We start from the raw sequence: 19,084 nt of genomic DNA on the forward strand, positions 1-19,084 counted from the left end.
CACATATTCTCCTGGCTACATATACTGGGCATATATACCCCTGGCTACATATACTGGGCACATATACCTCTGGCTACATATACTGGGCACACATACCCCTGCCTACATATACTGGGCACATATACCCCTGGCTACCTGTTCTGTGGACATCTCTACCCCTGGCTACCTGTTCTGGAGACATCTATAACGCTGGCCACCTATTCTGGGGACATCTATACTGCTGGCCACCTATTCTGGGGACAACTATAGACCTGGGGCTACCTATTTTTGGGGAACCACGTCAGATTGAGTGTATTTTGGAGAACTGCTGCCAGGTGAGAGGTGTCTACCATATTAACCTATTTTGGTTTCTGGACGTAGAAACTACGTCCAGAAACCATGTGCGCTACCGCGCGCCCCCGCGACCGATCGCGCGCGAGCACGCGCACTCCCGGCCGCGGATTCGGTAGTCAGGGAATCAATGTATCGGACTATGAAGTCCGATCACTGATTCCTCTCCCCCGCTGAAAAAGCGACAGCTTCTCTCGGAAGCTGCGCCTTTTCTGGCCATTCACTTCCTGATGCGCCACTCTAAGCGTATGTTACGCTTAGAGTGACGTCATGTAAACAAACTCATGGCCGCCATCTTGTGGCCAAAAAGTAATACTACACCTGAAAATAAAAATGAATTAAAATCAACACACATTTACATTATAAATCTATTGTTTACCCCCCACCCTCCCAAAACTACCCAAATAAAATGTTTACTATAAATAAAAAAAACCATTACAATAAAAAAAAAAAAACATGTAAATATTTACCTAAGGGTCTAAACTTTTTAACCACTTCAGGATTCGGCGTACGCTTAACTACGCCCCTGAATCCTGAAGTGGATTGCATGGAAACGGCCGCTCGTATGAGCGGCCTTTCCATGTCAGTTCACGGAGGGTGTCTCCGTGAACACCCTGCGAGCCGCCGATCGTGGCTCGCAGGGTAAATGTAAACACACGGGGAAGATCTTCCCCGGTGTTTACATGTATACGGCGCTGCTGCGCAGCAGCGCCGTGGCGGAGATCGGCGATCCCCGGCCTCTGATTGGCCGGGGACCGCCGGCACCTGATAGGCTGAAGCCTATCCCATCAGGCGCAGGACGGAATTCGTCCTGCGCCGCTCACAGGGGGAGGTAGAGGGAGGGAAGGGGAAGGCGGCCAGGAAGCGCTGCGGAGGGGGGCTTTGAAGAGAGCCCCCCCCGCAAGCGCAAGCAGCCGGCGGCGATCAGACCTCCCCAGCAGGACATCCCCCTAGTGGGGAAAAAAGGGGGGAAGTCTGATCGGCCTGGCTGCTAGCTGATCGGTGCTGCGGGCTGGAGAGCCCACGCAGCACCGATCAGCAAAACCACCCGGTATCCGGAAGTGGTTAAATATCAATGTAAAGATGAAATATTTCTATATTTTTTTTTATTTTAAACTTGTTAATAGTGATGGATGCAAAATGGAAAAAATGCACCTTTATTTCCAAATAAAATATTGTCGCCATACATTGTGATAGGGACATAATTTTAACGGTGTAATAACCGGGACATATGGGCATATACAATACGTGAGTTTTAATTATGGAGGCATGTATTATTTTAAAACTATAATGGCTGAAAACTGAGAAATAATGAATTTTTCCATTTTTTTCTTATTCTTCCTGTTAAAATGCGTTTACAGTAAAGTGGCTCTTAGCAAAATGTACCCCCCAAAGAAAGCCTAATTGGTGGCGGAAAAAACAAGATATAGATCAGTTCATTGTGATAAGTAGTGATAAAGTTATAGGCTAATGAATGGGAGGTGAACATTTCTCTCGTGAAAACCACGGAACCTGAATGGGTTAAGGGGGCATTCTACCTATTTATGTGAAATGCTGTCTATTTATGTGACTCATGACTGCTGAATTTGTCTTGTTGGGGGCCTCATGGTTACTGAATTTGTCTTGTTGGGGGCCTCATGATTTGTTGGGGGCCTCAAGATCGCTGAATTTGTCTTGTTGGGGGCCTCATGATTGCTGAATTTGTCTTGTTGGGGGCCTCATGATTGCTGAGTTGGTTATGTTGGGGGCCTCATGATTGCTGAATTTGTCTTGATGGGGGGGCGGCTCATGATTGCTGAATTTGTCTTGGAACATGCTGGAAGGTACATACTGAGGGAGGGTGGGTGAGCGTGAGCCTGCTAACCTCCATATACATTTGGTTCCACCCATAACCACGCCCACATGTATTATGTGACCACGCCCCTTTTTGGAGCGGCACGCTGTGCGCACCGCAACCTTTACTTTGGGGGGCGCATTAATAGTCTTTGTCCCCGGGCGCTGAAAACCCTAGCTATACCTCTGATCTCCTTACACCCATTACAAATGGCTCATGCCACATACTGGGACTAAAGAAGTAGCTTGTGCCAACACAGACAAAATGGTTGGTCAGACAATATTGTGTCAGTGCAGATCTCAACGACAGGTGGAGAACTTGAATGACAAATATCAGTGAATCTCTGTTAATAGACTCACAAGGCGACATTAAAAAGCTATTTTTACTTACCTGGGGCTTCTTTCAGCCCCTAGATGTCTTCTGATGTTGGGAAATGGAATGGAAGCAGCTGAACGGCAATGGAGTGAAAACAGAACCGATCAACCAGTAATCAGATCTGTTTTCATGGATCCTTTTGCCACTAAACTGCCAAAAAAATATATAAATAGTTGCCTTAGGGACTTAGGAATATTACTGTAATGTTAGCAAATAAGGGCTTTAGCATTGCTTATTTTAAAACTATAAGGGATGGGATTGGAGAAATTGTGTATTTTTTAAATTGTATTTCTCTATAAAATGCAAAGAAAATAAAGTTATTACTGAAAACCGTTATCACCCCCAAAAAGCCTAATTTGCGCCGAAAAAAAACGAGATAGGGATCATTTACGTATGGTCAGTCGTAATAAAGTTATTGGCGAATGAATGAGAGAAGCACCGACAGGAATAATTACTTCCATCCTTGAGGTGAAAACACCCGTAGGCTGATGTAGTTGAATTCCCAAATCTCTGTAATTTTACAGATATCAGTGAATTGGTGACTTAAAGGATACCCGAAGTGACATGTGACATGATGAGATAGACATGTGTATGTACAGTGCATAGCACACAAATTACTATGCTGTGTTCCCCTTTTCCTTTCTCTATCTGAAAGAGTTAAATATCAGTTATGTAAGTGGCTGACTCAGTCCTTACTCAGACAGGAAGTGACTAAAGTGTGAACCTCACTGATAAGAAATTCCCCTTTGTATCTCTGTTCTGCTCTCAGAAGCCATTTTCTGCTAGGAAAGTGTTTTTAAGCTATTTATCATCAGTGAGGGTCACACTGTAGCCACTTCCTGACTCAGACAGGAAGTGACTACAGTGTGACCCTCACTGATAATCTAATTTGCCGTTTGTGGCAGCAGTATGCAAATGCAAATTAGAAGCTTCAGTTAAAGTGAATCTCCATTAAAAAATTTAAGGGAGTATTGCTTCCCATATAGCTAAGGTGTAATGTAATAACCTATTATAATTAGATATTGGTTTCAGGTAGGTCTGTGTCAGTATGATACCACAGATGTGGCCAGGAAAGTGTGGTTGCAGTCTTTGTCAGTGGTGACAGTGCATTCACAGTCTTTGTCACTATTGATAGTGCAATCACAGTCTATGCCAGTACTGATAGGGTGGTCATGATCTTTGTCAGTAGTGATCTTTATCAGTAGCTCCCTGAGTTTACCAGTAGTGAAAATGTGGTCACATTTTATGTCAGTAGTAATAGTGTGGTCACAATTAGAGATGTTGCCAACGGTTCCCGAACCGTTCGCCGGCGAACATCTCAGAATCTCTGGGCCCTGTACTACTTCCAGGTCACTATGACCCGGAGTAGTATGCCTGCGCTGGCCCGGCAGTGCGCGTCCTAGATCGCGCTCCTGTTGCCGGGCACTTTCTGCGCATGTGCGTGATGTCATGAGTGACGTCACGCTCATGCGCAGAAAGTGCCCGGCAACAGGAGCGCGATATAGGACGCGCACCGCCGGGCCAGCGCAGACGTACTACTCCGGGTCATAGCGACCCGAAAGTAGTACAGGGCCCAGAGAGATTCGCTCGGCGAACGGTTCGGGCCATCTCTAGTCACAATCTCCATCAGTAGTGCTAGTGTAGTCCCAGTTTCTGTCTGCAGTGATAGTGTGGTCACAGTCTATGTCAGTATTGTTAGTGTGGTCTCAGTCTTTGTCAGCAGTGATAGTATGGTCACAGTCTCCATCAGCAGTGATAGTGTGGTCACAGTCTCTGGCCGCAGTGATATTGTGGTTAAAGTCTCTGTCAGTAGTGATAGTGTGGTCACAGTCTCTGTCAGTAGTGACAGTGCTGTCACAGTATCTGTCAGTAGTGATAGTGTGATCGTAGTCTTTGTCAGTAGTGACAGTGTTGTCACAGTCTTTGTCAGTAGTGATAGTGTTGTCACAGTCTCTGTCAGTAGTGATAGTGTTGTCACAGTCTGTCAGTACTTATAGTGTGGTTACAGTCTCTGTCAGTAGTGATACTGTGGCTGTACTACTGTACGACCAGACTATCTGTCAGTTGTAACAATGCAGTTGCAGTCACTGTCAGCCGTGAGACAGCAGTTATCTTCTCTGTTAGTGGTGATAGTGCAGTCACAGTCACTGTAAGGTAACAGAGAGATCATAGGCTCTGTAAGTATTATCCTACAGTCATGATCTCTGTTAGTAGTGGTAGTGGGGACACAGCAGTATATCCATTAAACTGCTGTTTGCAGATTAAAGGCCTGTACACACTTCTGTGCTTGCACTATGTTTTTTTAAAAACCTTCATGAAAATAGAAAATCGCATCGCACCAGTGTGTACAGGTCTTCACGATTTTGGGATTAAAAAACGCATGTGATTTTAAAAGCGCAGAGCAAGTGCAGCAGTGTGTACAGGCCCTAATGGGTGTAAAGTCTTGCAGCATGATGAGTAGAGCATAAGGCAATACATTACATGCAATGCATTACGCTCCAGTCATTGTGCAGTAATACCTTATCCCCATTTTTGTAAATTTACCGCAAAGACCCATATGCAATTAACTTTTTCTCCTGAGTTATCTGCTAGGAGATAATTTTTTATTTTCTCTTCAAAATAACATTTCAGCATAAGTACCCAAAAGCTATTTTGGGTCTTTTTTTTTGCTTGCTGGTGGTTTAAAGAGTCCGAAGCCTTAAAATGTACCTCTTTTTTATTTTATGACCCTCTTCAGCCTTAAAGGATATGTCCAGGCACACCAAAAAAAAATCCACTTACCTGGGGCTTCCTCCAGCCCCTGGCAGCTATCCTGTGCCCTCGCCGCAGCTCCGGTGGCTCCCGGTCTTCTCCCCTGCAGAAGCTGACCTTGCCAGGTCAGCTTCTTGTGTGCTCCAGCGCGCGGGTTACGTGGTCTGGCCGACATCATCAGGTCGGAACTGCACAGGCACAGTAGTTTTGCGTCTGCACAGTACAATCCTTATGACGTCGGGCAGACCATGTGACCCACACCGTGGAGTGCACAAGAAGTCGACCTGTGCTTGGACGTATCCTTTAAGTTGAAAGATGATTTGCCGCTTCCCCATGGCAGAATGAGTTCTTTATTCCCCTGAAATCCCCATGGCAAAATTCTCCGGTATTTCCTGGAGGCGGCAGAGCTTTATCCAGTAGCTCTGCCTCTGCTCCAGTCAATCTGTGCCGATTGCCACCTCTCACCGCCCCTCTCAGTCTTCTTTCACTGAGAGGGGCGTGGAAAGGTGGAGATCTACGGAGATTGACAGCGCAAAGCTCTGCCTCCCTCGGGCAGCAAAATCTGTGACCTGGAAAGTGGTAGAATTTTGCCCCTAGATTTAGGGGGGATAAAGACCTTGTTCTGTGGCGAATCATCTTTCATCTTACATTTTAAGGCTCAGGCTCTCTTTAAAAGACATTTTATGACAAGGTGTGAAAATATCACTTAGGAGAAAACTAAAGTGAATTGCATTTGGGCCAAAGTAGCTATCGGTAGTGATACCAGAGTTGCATACTTTCTCAGTGGTTACAGTTAGTGTTGGGCGAACAGTGTTCGCCACTGTTCGGGTTCTGCAGAACATCACCCTGTTCGGGTGATGTTCGAGTTCGCAAACTGTTCGGCCATGTGGCCGAACTAAGAGCGCATGGCCGAACGTTACCCGAACGTTCTGCTAGCGCTGTGATTGGCCGAACGGGTCACGTGTAGTGTTGGGCGAACATCTAGATGTTCTGGTTCGGGCCGAACTTGGCCGCGATGTTCGGGTGTTCGAGACGAACTCCGAACATAATGGAAGTCAATAGGGACCCGAACTTTTGTGCTTTGTAAAGCCTCCTTATATGCTACATACCCCAAATTTACAGGGTATGTGCACCTTGGGAGTGGGTACAAGAGGAAAAAAAATTAGCAAAAAGAGCTTATAGTTTTTGAGAAAATCGATTTTAAAGTTTCAAAGGGAAAACTGTCTTTTAAATGCGGGAAATGTCTGTTTTCTTTGCACAGGTAACATGCTTTTTGTCGGCATGCAGTCATAAATGTAATACATATAAGAGGTTCCAGGAAAAGGGACCGGTAACGCTAACCCAGCAGCAGCACACGTGATGGAACAGGAGGAGGGTGGCGCAGGAGGAGAAGGCCACGCTTTGAGACACAACAACCCAGGCCTTGCATGAGGACAAGAAGCGTGCGGATAGCAATTTGCATTTTGTCGCCATGCAGTCATAAATGTAATACAGATGAGAGGTTCAATAAACAGGGACCGGAAACGCTAACCCATCACAGATGTTCATTGTTCATGTTACTTGGTTGGGGTCCGGGAGTGTTGCGTAGTCGTTTCCAATCCAGGATTGATTCATTTTAATTTGAGTCAGACGGTCTGCATTTTCTGTGGAGAGGCGGATACGCCGATCTGTGACGATGCCTCCGGCAGCACTGAAACAGCGTTCCGACATAACGCTGGCTGCCGGGCAAGCCAGCACCTCCATTGCGTACATTGCCAGTTTGTGCCAGGTGTCTAGCTTCGATACCCAATAGTTGAAGGGTGCAGATGGATTGTTCAACACAGCTATGCCATCTGACATGTAGTCCTTGACCATCTTCTCCAGGCGATCGGTGTTGGAGGTGGATCTGCACGCTTGCTGTTCTGTGTGCTGCTGCATGGGTGTCAGAAAATTTTCCCACTCCAAGGACACTGCCGATACCATTCCCTTTTGGGCACTAGCTGCGGCTTGTGTTGTTTGCTGCCCTCCTGGTCGTCCTGGGTTTGCGGAAGTCAGTCTGTCGGCGTACAACTGGCTAGAGGAGGGGGAAGATGTCAATCTCCTCTCTAAAGTCTCCACAAGGGCCTGCTGGTATTCTTCTATTTTGACCTGTCTGGCTCTTTCTTCAAGCAGTTTTGGAACATTGTGTTTGTACCGTGGATCCAGAAGGGTATAAACCCAGTAATTGGTGTTGTCCAGAATGCGCACAATGCGTGGGTCGCGTTCAATGCAGTCCTAGGCCGAAGAGGTCATAGCCTAGGGTCACAAAAACCTGTTTATTTGGGCAACTTCAATGGTGGCGAGTCTGACGTACATAAATCGCAGCAATGGCCGTTAGCAACGTCTGAATCTCACGAAATGTCTCATGCAGGTAGAAGACATATTGTTAGACTTGGATTCCATAGATGGGGTCCCTACATCTCTGCAAACCAGAGTTACAGGGGTCCAAAATTGGTAAAATCCCCCATAGGCTTTCATTGCCTCCCTATTTCACTTTCCAAAATCTCACATCTTTTCAAAGGGCAATGGCTCAGCAGTGGCAAATTTTCTAGCATTGTAGGGACCCTTAGGGGGAACATGACTGGTGAGTTTCGGGCCCCTAGGCCGAAGAGGTCATAGCCTAGGGTCACAAAAACCTGTTTATTTGGGCTATTTCAATGATCGTGATGGTGACGTACATAAATCTCAGCCATGGCCGTTAGCAACGTCTGAATTTCACGAAATGTCTCATGCAGGTAGAAGACATATTGTTAGGCTTGGATTCCAAAGATGGGGTCTCTACATCTCTGCAAACCAGAATTACAGGGCTCCAAAATTGGTAAAATCCCCCATAGGCTTTCATTGGGCCTACTATTTACCGTTCCAAAATCTCACACCATTTCAAAGGGCAATGGCTCAGCAGTGGCAAAACTCACCAGTCATGATCCCCCTAAGGGTCCCTACAATGCTAGAAAATTTGGTACTGCTGAGCCATTGCCCTTTGAAAAGATGTGAGATTTTGGAAAGTGAAATAGGGAGGCAATGAAAGCCTATGGGGGATTTTACCAATTTTGGACCCCTGTAACTCTGGTTTGCAGAGATGTAGGGACCCCATCTTTGGAATCCAAGTCTAACAATATGTCTTCTACCTGCATGAGACATTTCGTGAAATTCAGACGTTGCTAACGGCCATGGCTGAGATTTATGTACGTCACCATCACTACCATTGAAATAGCCCAAATAAACAGGTTTTTGTGACCCTAGGCTATGACCTCTTCGGCCTAGGGGCCCGAAACTCACCAGTCATGTTCCCCCTAAGGGTCCCTACAATGCTAGAAAATTTGCCACTGCTGAGCAATTGCCCTTTGAAAAGATGTGAGATTTTGGAACTGTAAATAGGAGGCCCAATGAAAGCCTATGGGGGATTTTACCAATTTTGGACCCCTGTAACTCTGGTTTGCAGAGATGTAGGGACCCCATCTTTGGTATCCAAGTCTAACAATATGTCTTCTACCTGCATGAGACATTTCGTGAAATTCAGACGTTGCTAACGGCCATGGCTGAGATTTATGTACGTCACCATCACTACCATTGAAATAGCCCAAATAAACAGGTTTTTGTGACCCTAGGCTATGACCTCTTCGGCCTAGGGGCCCGAAACTCACCAGTCATATTCCCCCTAAGGGTCCCTACAATGCTAGCGGCCATTGCTAACGGCCATTGCTGCGATTTATGTACGTCAGGCTCGCCACCATTGAAATTGCCCAAATAAACAGGTTTTTGTGACCCTAGGCTATGACCTCTTCGGCCTAGGACTGCATTGAATGCGACCCACGCATTGTGCGCATTCTGGACAACACCAATTACTGGGTTTATACCCTTCTGGATCCACGGTACAAATACAATGTTCCAAAACTGCTTGAAGAAAGAGTCAGACAGGTCAAAATGGAAGAATACCAGCAGGCCCTTGTGGAGAATTTAGAGAGGAGATTGACATCCTCCCCCTCCTCTAGCCATTTGTACGCCGACAGACTGACTTCCGCAAACCCAGGACGACCAGGAGGGCAGCAAACAACACAAGCCGCAGCTAGTGCCCAAAAGGGAATGGTATCGGCAGTGTCCTTGGAGTGGGAAAATTTTCTGACACCCATGCAGCAGCACACAGAACAGCAAGCGTGCAGATCCACCTCCAACACCGATCGCCTGGAGAAGATGGTCAAGGACTACATGTCAGATGGCATAGCTGTGTTGAACAATCCATCTGCACCCTTCAACTATTGGGTATCGAAGCTAGACACCTGGCACAAACTGGCAATGTACGCAATGGAGGTGCTGGCTTGCCCGGCAGCCAGCGTTATGTCGGAACGCTGTTTCAGTGCTGCCGGAGGCATCGTCACAGATCGGCGTATCCGCCTCTCCACAGAAAATGCAGACCGTCTGACTCAAATTAAAATGAATCAATCCTGGATTGGAAACGACTACGCAACACTCCCGGACCCCAACCAAGTAACATGAACAATGAACATCTGTGATGGGTTAGCGTTTCCGGTCCCTGTTTGTTGAACCTCTCATCTGTATTACATTTATGACTGCATGGCGACAAAATGCAAATTGCTATCCGCACGCTTCTTGTCCTCATGCAAGGCCTGGGTTGTTGTGTCTCAAAGCGTGGCCTTCTCCTCCTGGGCCACCCTCCTCCTGTTCCATCACGTGTGCTGCTGCTGGGTTAGCGTTACCGGTCCCTTTTCCTGGAACCTCTTATATGTATTACATTTATGACTGCATGCCGACAAAAAGCATGTTACCTGTGCAAAGAAAACAGACATTTCCCGCATTTAAAAGACAGTTTTCCCTTTGAAACTTTAAAATCGATTTTCTCAAAAACTATAAGCTCTTTTTGCTAAATTTTTTTTCCTCTTGTACCCACTCCCAAGGTGCACATACCCTGCAAATTTGGTGTATGTAGCATGTAAGGAAGCTTTACAAAGCACGAAAGTTCGGGTCCCCATTGACTTCCATTATGTTCGGAGTTCGGGTTTAAACACCCGAACATCGCGGCGATGTTCGGCGAACATTCGCGAACCCGAACATCTAGGTGTTCGCCCAACACTAGTTACAGTGGCAAGATATTTTAAAAATACATGAAGATAGCGGCTTCCATGGCTCCCCGTCCCCAATTTGAAATTAATTTCAAGAATATAATTTATTCCATATCAGTAGTGCTGACCTTATACTGTTTTAGTACCAAGTTTTTCAGTTGAACATCTTGCAGCGAAGGCAAAGGATAGCCCTTACTCAGGATTTCTGGGAAAACAGGGAGAAATTGCATAGTCAAATGGAAATTCCACTTTAGACAGTAAAAATGTGATGTGTTCAGTATATTCCATACTCCCCAACTTTTTGAGATCAAAAAGTTATAAATAGTTATAAGATATGCCTTTGCCACACCACGCCACTCCAGTCATGCCCTCATCTCACACCCCTATCACACCTTCAGTCATGCCCTCATCTCACACCCTGCCAAACCTCCAGTCATGCCATGGCATTATTACACTCCTATTACACCCCCAGTCACCCCTCATCTCAAATCCTTGTCACACCTTCAGTCATGACCTCATCTCACACCCCGCCAAACCTCCAGTCATGCCATGCCATTATTACACTCCTGTCACACCCCCAGTCACGCCCTCATCTCAAATCCCTGTCACACCTTCAGTCATGCGTTCATCTCACACCCTGCCAAACCTCCAGTCATGCCATGCCATTATTACACTCCTGTCACACCCCCAGTCACGCCCTTATCTCAAATCCCTGTCACACATTCAGTCATGCCCTCATCTAACCCCCCATCATACCCATGCCACACCTCCAGTCATGCCCTTGTTACACTCCTGTCACATCCCCAGTCACGTGGGGGTGGCGTGTAGTGTTCTGTTAGTGGAAACCACAATTCCCACCTGTTTCATGACCTCTTTAGGCTGGTTGGGAAGAGGACGTAAGCAGTGAAATCGTAATAAAAAAGGTGCCAGATGAAGAGGGTGCAGGAAACAACCAATTGTAGAATATTGGTAAAATGACTGATATTCTACTGCTTTAAAGGACACTTAAGACTCGGGAAAAAAAAAATTAGTTTTACTCACCTGGGGTTTCCACCAGCTCCCTGCAGCTGTCCGGTGCCCATACAGTCTCGATCAGATGCTCCTGTCCCCTGCCGGCAGCCTCCTCCGTTTTCGGCGACAGGCGCCAACAAGCCTGGGAACGGGAGTGATTCTTCGTGTTCCTGGCTACAATAGTGCCCTCTATAATGCTATTGCAGCCAGGAACACAAAGAATCACTCGCGTTCCCAGGCCTGTCGGCGCCTGTGTCCGAAAACAGAAGTGGCTGCTGGCGGGGCCAGGAGCATCTGATCGAGACTGCGTGGGCACCAGACAGCTGCAGGGGGCTGGTAAAAGCCCCATGTGAGTAAAACTCATTTTTTTCAAGCCTCAACTGTCCCTTTAAATCATATAATAAAGTATCAGTAGTTTTGATTGACATTTTACTATAACCTAATCTTACTATCACACAAAACCCATCCTCTGACCTAACTATAGCCTAGCCCTAGGTCCTCCCTTATCCTAAGACCCTGCTAGTGGTGCCTAACCCTAAGACCCTTCAGGTGTTGCCGAATCCTAAGACCCCCCTTCCCCCCGGTGCTGTATAACATAAAGGGGGAGGGGGGGTCATAGGATTCGGCACCACCTGAAGGGTCTTAGGGTTAGGAATTGAGGGAGCTAAAAGACACCACTGGGGGAGTGGTGTCTTTTAGCTCCCTCAATTCCCAAAACTAAGGACCGGCCACTGACACCTAACACTTAAGACCCCTGCTTTCTCCTAACACTAAAGTCCCCCCCCACCCATGTCTATCCCTATCTGCTGATGTCCTGGTGAAAAGGATGCTCGATAAAATAGCCAGGGCTGCCCGCTATGCAAGTTGCAGCTACAAATAGTGGGCACATTACACCTGCAGTTTGTAGCCGCAAATTTCATAGTGGGCGGCTCCGGTCCACAATATTTTATTCTGCCCTTTTCAACTGTTCCAAAGTAAGCAGGCAGCCAAACATAATAGGCATATGAGGGTCTTTTTCCTGACCTGGGGCCCCATCAGGCTGATCGCTCCCTTGCTGTCCTCCCAGGCTGCCTGGATCAAACCACTAGTTTCATTTTTCTTTGTTGCTGCTGATGTTAGTGCTGGCAGCTCAGAGTAGTGCCAAGAACAACATACTAGGCTTTGTTATACAAACTAATATCTAATCCGACTAATACTAACCCGATCATTTGTATAGCGCTTTTTTCCTGTCAGACTCAAAGCGCTCAAGAGCTGCAGCCACTGGGACGCGCTCAAGAGGCCATCCTGCAGTATTAGGGAGTCTAGCCTTGAACATCTTACAGAATAGGTACTAGCTCTAGCCAGGATTCAAACCCTGGTCTCCCATGTTAAAGGCGGAGCCTGTAACCAGTACATTATCCAGCCACTACCAATATCACTTATTCACAACACAGGTCTTATCTGATTTATGATTATGAGTTCATGATGATTATGAGTTCATTTATGAAGCAACAGGATAACTTGACAGAGATCATACCATTGACTTTGGGAAGGACAGTGGTAGAGATGATTGTGTTCAATGTAAATGCCATTAATGTCACCTGTAATAGAATGACCCAGATTATTACTAAACACTGAATAAGAATATGAATCACAGTCCCGTCATGCTAAAAAGGCCCTTTGTAAAACAGTATATCTAGAGTTGAGCCGAAATTTTCGTAATTTCGCATTACTATAATTATGCATGCGAAATTTGCGATTACGATGCAAAATTACGGTAGCGTAATTGCCATTAAAATCGTAATTGAAAATACCGTAAGCGTAATTTTCAACGCGTAATTTCGCGTTTCGTTTATGCCGAAATTTCGCATTAAACGCTACCGTAATTTCGCGTTAAACCGTAACGCTCCGTAGAATATAAAAAAGCCGCCGACTTTAAGGGTTAATAGCAAAGCCCCCTTAAATGCTAATAGCCTCAAATTTGGAGAATATATTAAGGAGATCAGGAGGAATAAGAGGAAATTTTTTTTTTTCAAAAAGACCTTATAGTTTTTGAGAAAATCGATGTTAAAGTTTCAAAGTAAAAATGTATACATTTAAAAACCCGCCGACTTTAACGGTTAATAGCAAAGCCTGCTTAAAGTTTAGGAACACCAAATTCCTAGGGTATATTAAGGGGATCAGTGGGAATAAGAGGAAAAATGTTTTTTTCAAAAAGACCTTATAGTTTTTGAGAAAATCGATTTTTAAGTTTCAAGGGCAAAAAATGTCTTTTAAATGCGGAAAATGTCAGGTTTTTTTGCACAGGTAACAATAGTGTATTATTTTCATAGATTCCCCCAAGTGGGAAGAGTTTTACTTACTTCGTTCTGAGTGTGGGAAATATAAAAAAAAAAACGACGTGGGGTCCCCCCTCCCAGACCTCTTTAACCCCTTGTCCCCCATGCAGGCTGGGATAGCCAGAATGCGAAGCACCGGCCGCGTGGGGCTCCGCACCCTGACTATACCAGCCTGCATGGTCCATGGATTGGGGGGGTCTCGGAAGGGGAGGGGCAGCCAAGCTTTCCCCTCCCCCTCCGAGCCCTTGTCCAATCCAAGGACAAGGGGCTCTTCTCCACCTCCGATGGGCGGTGGAGGTGGAGGCCGCGATTTTCTGGGGGGGGGGGGTTCATGGTGGAATCTGGGAGTCCCCTTTAAAAAGGGGTCCCCCAGATGCCCACTCCCCCTCCCAGGAGAAATGAGTATAGAGGTACTTGTACCCCTTACCCATTTCCTTTAAGAGTTAAAAGTAAATAAACACACCAACACTTAGAAAAAGTATTTTAATTGAACAAAAAACATAACCACGAAAAAAGTCCTTTAATATTCTTAATTAACCATTAATACTTACCTGTCCCTTTAAATAAATGATCCCTCGCAATAGCCTCGGAAATGTTCTATCAGTTACAATGTAACAAAGTTATTACAATGTAACAACTTTGTTACATTGTAACTACGCCGCACCCGACGTCACTCGCCGCTCAGCCGCCGCACGGACCCGACAGAGCTCTGAGCTATATAGCTCAGAGCTCTCTAAGCATCTTTATATTTGGGCTCCAAGGAGCCCCATTGGTCCTTAGCAGACCAATGGGGTTCCTTCAAATCAGAAGGAACCCCATTGGTCTGCTAAGGACCAATGGGGCTCCTTGGAGCCCAAATATAAAGATGCTTAGAGAGCTCTGAGCTATATAGCTCAGAGCTCTGTCGGGTCCGGACTCCATGCAGGACGCTAAGTCCCCGACGGCTCCGCTGCCCTCCCCGCCTCTCCCACATGTCACCCACATGTCACCCACATGTGGGTGACAGATGTGGGCGGGGTGGACAGCGGGAGCTGCGGGGACTTAGCGTCCTGCACGGACGCGTAATTGCTGCGGCGGCTGAGCGGCGAGTGACGTCGGGTGCGGCGTAGTTACAATGTAACAAAGTTGTTACATTGTAATAACTTTGTTACATTGTAACTGATAGAACATTTCCGAGGCTATTGCGAGGGATCATTTATTTAAAGGGACAGGTAAGTATTATTGGTTAATTAGGAATATTAAAGGACTTTTTTTCGTGGTTACGTTTTTTGTTCAATTAAAATACTTTTTCTAAGTGTTTGTGTGTTTATTTACTTTTAACTCTTAAAGGAAATGGGTAAGGGGTACAAGTACCTCTATACTCATTTCTCCTGGGAGGGGGGGTGGGCATCTGGGGGACCCCTTTTTAAAGGGGACTCCCAGATTCCACCATGAACCCCCCCCCCCCAGGAAATCGCGGCCCCTACCTCCACCGCCCATCGGAGGTGGAGAAGAGCCTCTTGTCCTTGGATTGGACAAGGGCTCAGAGGGGGAGGGGAAAGCTTGGCTGCCCCTCCCCTTCTGAGACCCCCCAATCCATGGACCATGTGGGCTGGTATAGTCAGGGTGCGGAGCCCCACGCGGCCGGTGCTCTGCATTCTGGCTATCCCAGCCTGCATGGGGGACAAGGAGTTAAAGAGGTCTGGGAGGGGGGACCTCACGTCGTTTTTTTTTATATTTCCCACACTCAGAACGAAGTAAGTAAAACTCTTCCCACTTGGGGGAATCTATGAAAATAATACACTATTGTTACCTGTGCAAAAAAACCTGACATTTTCCGCATTTAAAAGACATTTTTTGCCCTTGAAACTTAAAAATCGATTTTCTCAAAAACTATAAGGTCTTTTTGAAAAAAATTTTTTTCCTCTTATTCCCACTGATCCCCTTAATATACCCTAGGAATTTGGTGTTCCTAAACTTTAAGCAGGCTTTGCTATTAACCGTTAAAGTCGGAGGGTTTTTAAATGTATACATTTTTACTTTGAAACTTTAACATCGATTTTCTCAAAAACTATAAGGTCTTTTTGAAAAAAAAAATTTCCTCTTATTCCTCCTGATATCCTTAATATATTCTCCAAATTTGAGGCACTTAGCATTTAAGGGGGCTTTGTTATTAACCCTTAAAGTCGGTGGCTACCTAACATTGATCCATGCGTCAACTTTTCCGCTTGGGAGCATGGCCATACGCATTAATTTCGTAATACCCACTGTAATGCAAAAATTACGCGAAAATTACGCTTCATTATGATTATGTACTTACGGCCATAATCGTAATTACGTAATTACGTGAAATTTTGCGAAATCGTAATTACGTCATTACGCTCATCTCTAAGTATATCCTTCCCCCACATATGAGGTTTTACCCCCAAAGTTATTTTAGCTATGTAAAGCTCAACTTTCCCCCTCCCATTACCCAGCTCACAATCCTGGAAGCACTGGAAGGAGCTATTCCACATGGTGATGCTATTTCCAGTACTGGTAAGAATTGTACAGTAGTGAGAACATTGCATTCTGCTGCTTACAATCAGTGTAGCTGTAACAAAGAATCACACAAAACTGCTTCACTGTTTGCCAAACCTTATTTTGTAAAGTTCTTAAAACAAATTCCTCACAGCAGCAGTTATGTGATATGGCTCCAGGGAGAATGTGAAACCAAGACCTTGTACACTTGTTGAACTTGACTTAGCAGATGCTTTGGTAGGCTCAGTTTAATTGTGGATCAGTGAAGAGTAGCACGTTAGGAGAGCATTTTGCTTACCACTGCATGGTATATTGTACATCCATGACACCGATAGAAATGTAATAATCCCTCACCTGTATCTATGGGTAACATTACTTTGAGTTGTGACGTACTCACCGAGAAAGGTCCTACATCTGAGTGCTCCAGCTCAATTTGTACCCTACATAAGGGAACATAGAGAAAGTTCCTGGTAGTGTTATTGATTTTATGCATTAAAGTGGTCTGAAACTCTGACATAACATTCAATAAAAATGTGTTTTCATAGTTTTTATTACTCATGCAGTTATCATATTTGCTTTTGTGCACAAGTAATATTGTCTGTCTACAAATTACAAGTTACCAAAGTGTAGCTTATCTTGCCTTGAAAGCTGCCATTGCATTTTATTCCAACTGCTTTTTATTATATATTAAAATATTTTAATGAGCTGTTCTGAACTGTGTGTGTCCCTGAAGCAGAGACAGCTTTCTCAGAGTGTGTTTTCTACTTCTTACACACAAATGTATCAACATTGGAATGTAAACAAAAATACTGTTATCTCCAGTCTGGATGTGGATTTCAAGCTGAATAGCTTTTGCATAGCAAGACAAAGTGCTGTGTTTAACCATTTCAGTGATGTTCTGCTACATTTTTTGTCTGGGATAGTAGCTTTAAAGCTGTAAGGAATCTTTTAGAGCAAAGTAGAAATGCTGACACAACTTTAATGTAGTGTTGACACTTCTTCATAAAACACTTATAAAGGATCTTTTTTTACACTTGCTTAGCAAGAATCCATGATAAATGCAGATATTGTGCTTACCTTTTTGTGTGTATTTGGCAACCACATGTAAAAAAGGTGCCTAGAAAAAATGGCGCAAAGCTTTCCCACTAGGAGAATCTTGCTAAAATTAGCGCTATTCTACTACTGAATTCCAATAGTAAAATATCGGTAATATTAACCAATATTTTACTATGGCTAAACCTAACCCTACTCTCACACAAAACCCTCCCTCTACCGATGCCTAACCCTATTTCTCACCCTGGTGGTGCCTAACCCTAAGACCTCCCGTGGTGGTGCCTAACCCCTCTGCTGGTGGTGCCTAACCCCAAGATCCCCCCCCCCCCCCGATGGTTTCTAACCCTAAGAACTTCCTCCCCAGTGCTGTCTAACCCTAATACCCCCCTGGTGCTGCTTAACCTGGTGATGCTTAATCATAAGCCCCCCCAGTGGTGCCTAACCTTAAGACCCTCCCTGATGGCACCCAACCCTAACCCCCCCAAACCTTTTCTTTCCTCTATCGTAAAGCTGCCTGTAGGTGCCTGACTAGCTCTGCACCCATTATACAATGCCGTTATTTGCGCCTGGGATTCTATTGGGCGCCGATATTGCTAATCACTACCGCTAATTGGGCACTAAAATTTACCTTGATTGCCGCATATCGCAATCATTATAAATGCTGCGATTTGCGGCAAAGAAGGTAAATTTCGATGCCTGATAGCGTCCAATCTCGTGCACCCAAATTTCCTTTTTTGCCTCTACTTGTGGCTTTTATAATAGGTGTCTATGGAGGTGCTGTTTTTTCCAAAAGGGCTCCTGCACTCTTTTTTTCCTGCTTTGCATGCATTCTCTGAATTTGTTTTTTATTGCCAGTCTATTCAATGAATATGTTTTTACACCATCTTTAATTTAAATCCATGAGCCTCCATTTAGCATCAGTGCTCCAGAGAAATTGCGTACCACTGGGGCTTCAGTTTCGCTCATCAGAAACGAATGAACGGATCCATGCTGAACAAACAGATGTGAACAGATCCTATTGCCTTCTTTAGGATTAATTTGCCTGACTGCCAATCTGTTATACTCCAAATTCAGTGTGAACCCAGCCTTATGTCTCGTTCACATCATATGCGTTTCCGTGCGCATTTGGAATCGCGTATGATGTGCTGAAATGAATGCAAGAACGGCAGAAGGGCATAGACAGGCCTTCTACCGTTCACATCTACTGCCCTGCGCAGCAGTACGATGCGCTATGAAGCTTTTGCGTACTGCTGCTTGCATTTTTCCCCGCAAGCGCAGAGCTGATCCCATCGCTGTCAATAGATGGGATCAGCAGCTCAGCGGGTAGCGGCGCAGATGGCGTGTGGTCTTAAGTTTTACGTTCTGATCGCATGCCCATCTGCACTGAAGAGATGTGAATGAGGCCTAAGGGCCTATTCACAATACAGGAAAAAATGACTAGTTTTCTGGAACACAGAAAAACACAAAGACGGTGGAAGCCTCCTATATTATAAATAGGATGCATTTCCACTGTCAATGACAACATGAACACAATGCGCACAGACTGGACCACAAATGCAGAGTACCTTATTGCTGCATTTTTGCAACCATGTTGTGATTAAGCCACAAACGCCGTAGATTTGACGCAATGGAAAACACTAGGCTGGTTGCCTAGTCAACTCACCTGTCCTACGGATTTGTTTTCACCACTGCTGACACCCTCTGTTCGGTCCGATGCAGATCGGAGCCCAGCAGAATCATTGGTTTGCAGGAAAAAATCAACAGGGAAAATTCTCATTGGTTCGTGGTGGACCAATGAGAATCAATACAATCAACAG

The 19,084-nt window shown here is 45.3% G+C and overlaps 1 protein-coding gene across 16 annotated transcripts in view; it reads right to left on the reverse strand.

Annotated features, from left to right (window-relative positions):
* The window catches only part of LOC137542461 (bactericidal permeability-increasing protein-like), a 353,798-nt gene that overhangs the window by 19,471 nt on the left and 315,243 nt on the right, over positions 1–19,084 (reverse strand). For 15 of the 16 annotated variants that reach the window (XM_068264385.1, XM_068264382.1, XM_068264386.1 and 12 more), the window contains 3 exons: positions 16,612–16,654; positions 12,914–12,977; positions 10,515–10,591 (listed from right to left, as the gene is read on the reverse strand). In XM_068264385.1, the coding sequence (XP_068120486.1) occupies positions 10,515–10,591; positions 12,914–12,977; positions 16,612–16,654 (184 nt within the window). The remainder of the gene's footprint in view (positions 1–10,514; positions 10,592–12,913; positions 12,978–16,611; positions 16,655–19,084) is intronic. The other variant, XR_011025439.1, reaches the window with a different exon arrangement.

Source organism: Hyperolius riggenbachi, chromosome 12, assembly GCF_040937935.1.
Source record: "Hyperolius riggenbachi isolate aHypRig1 chromosome 12, aHypRig1.pri, whole genome shotgun sequence".
Taxonomy (NCBI): Eukaryota; Metazoa; Chordata; class Amphibia; order Anura; family Hyperoliidae; genus Hyperolius; species Hyperolius riggenbachi.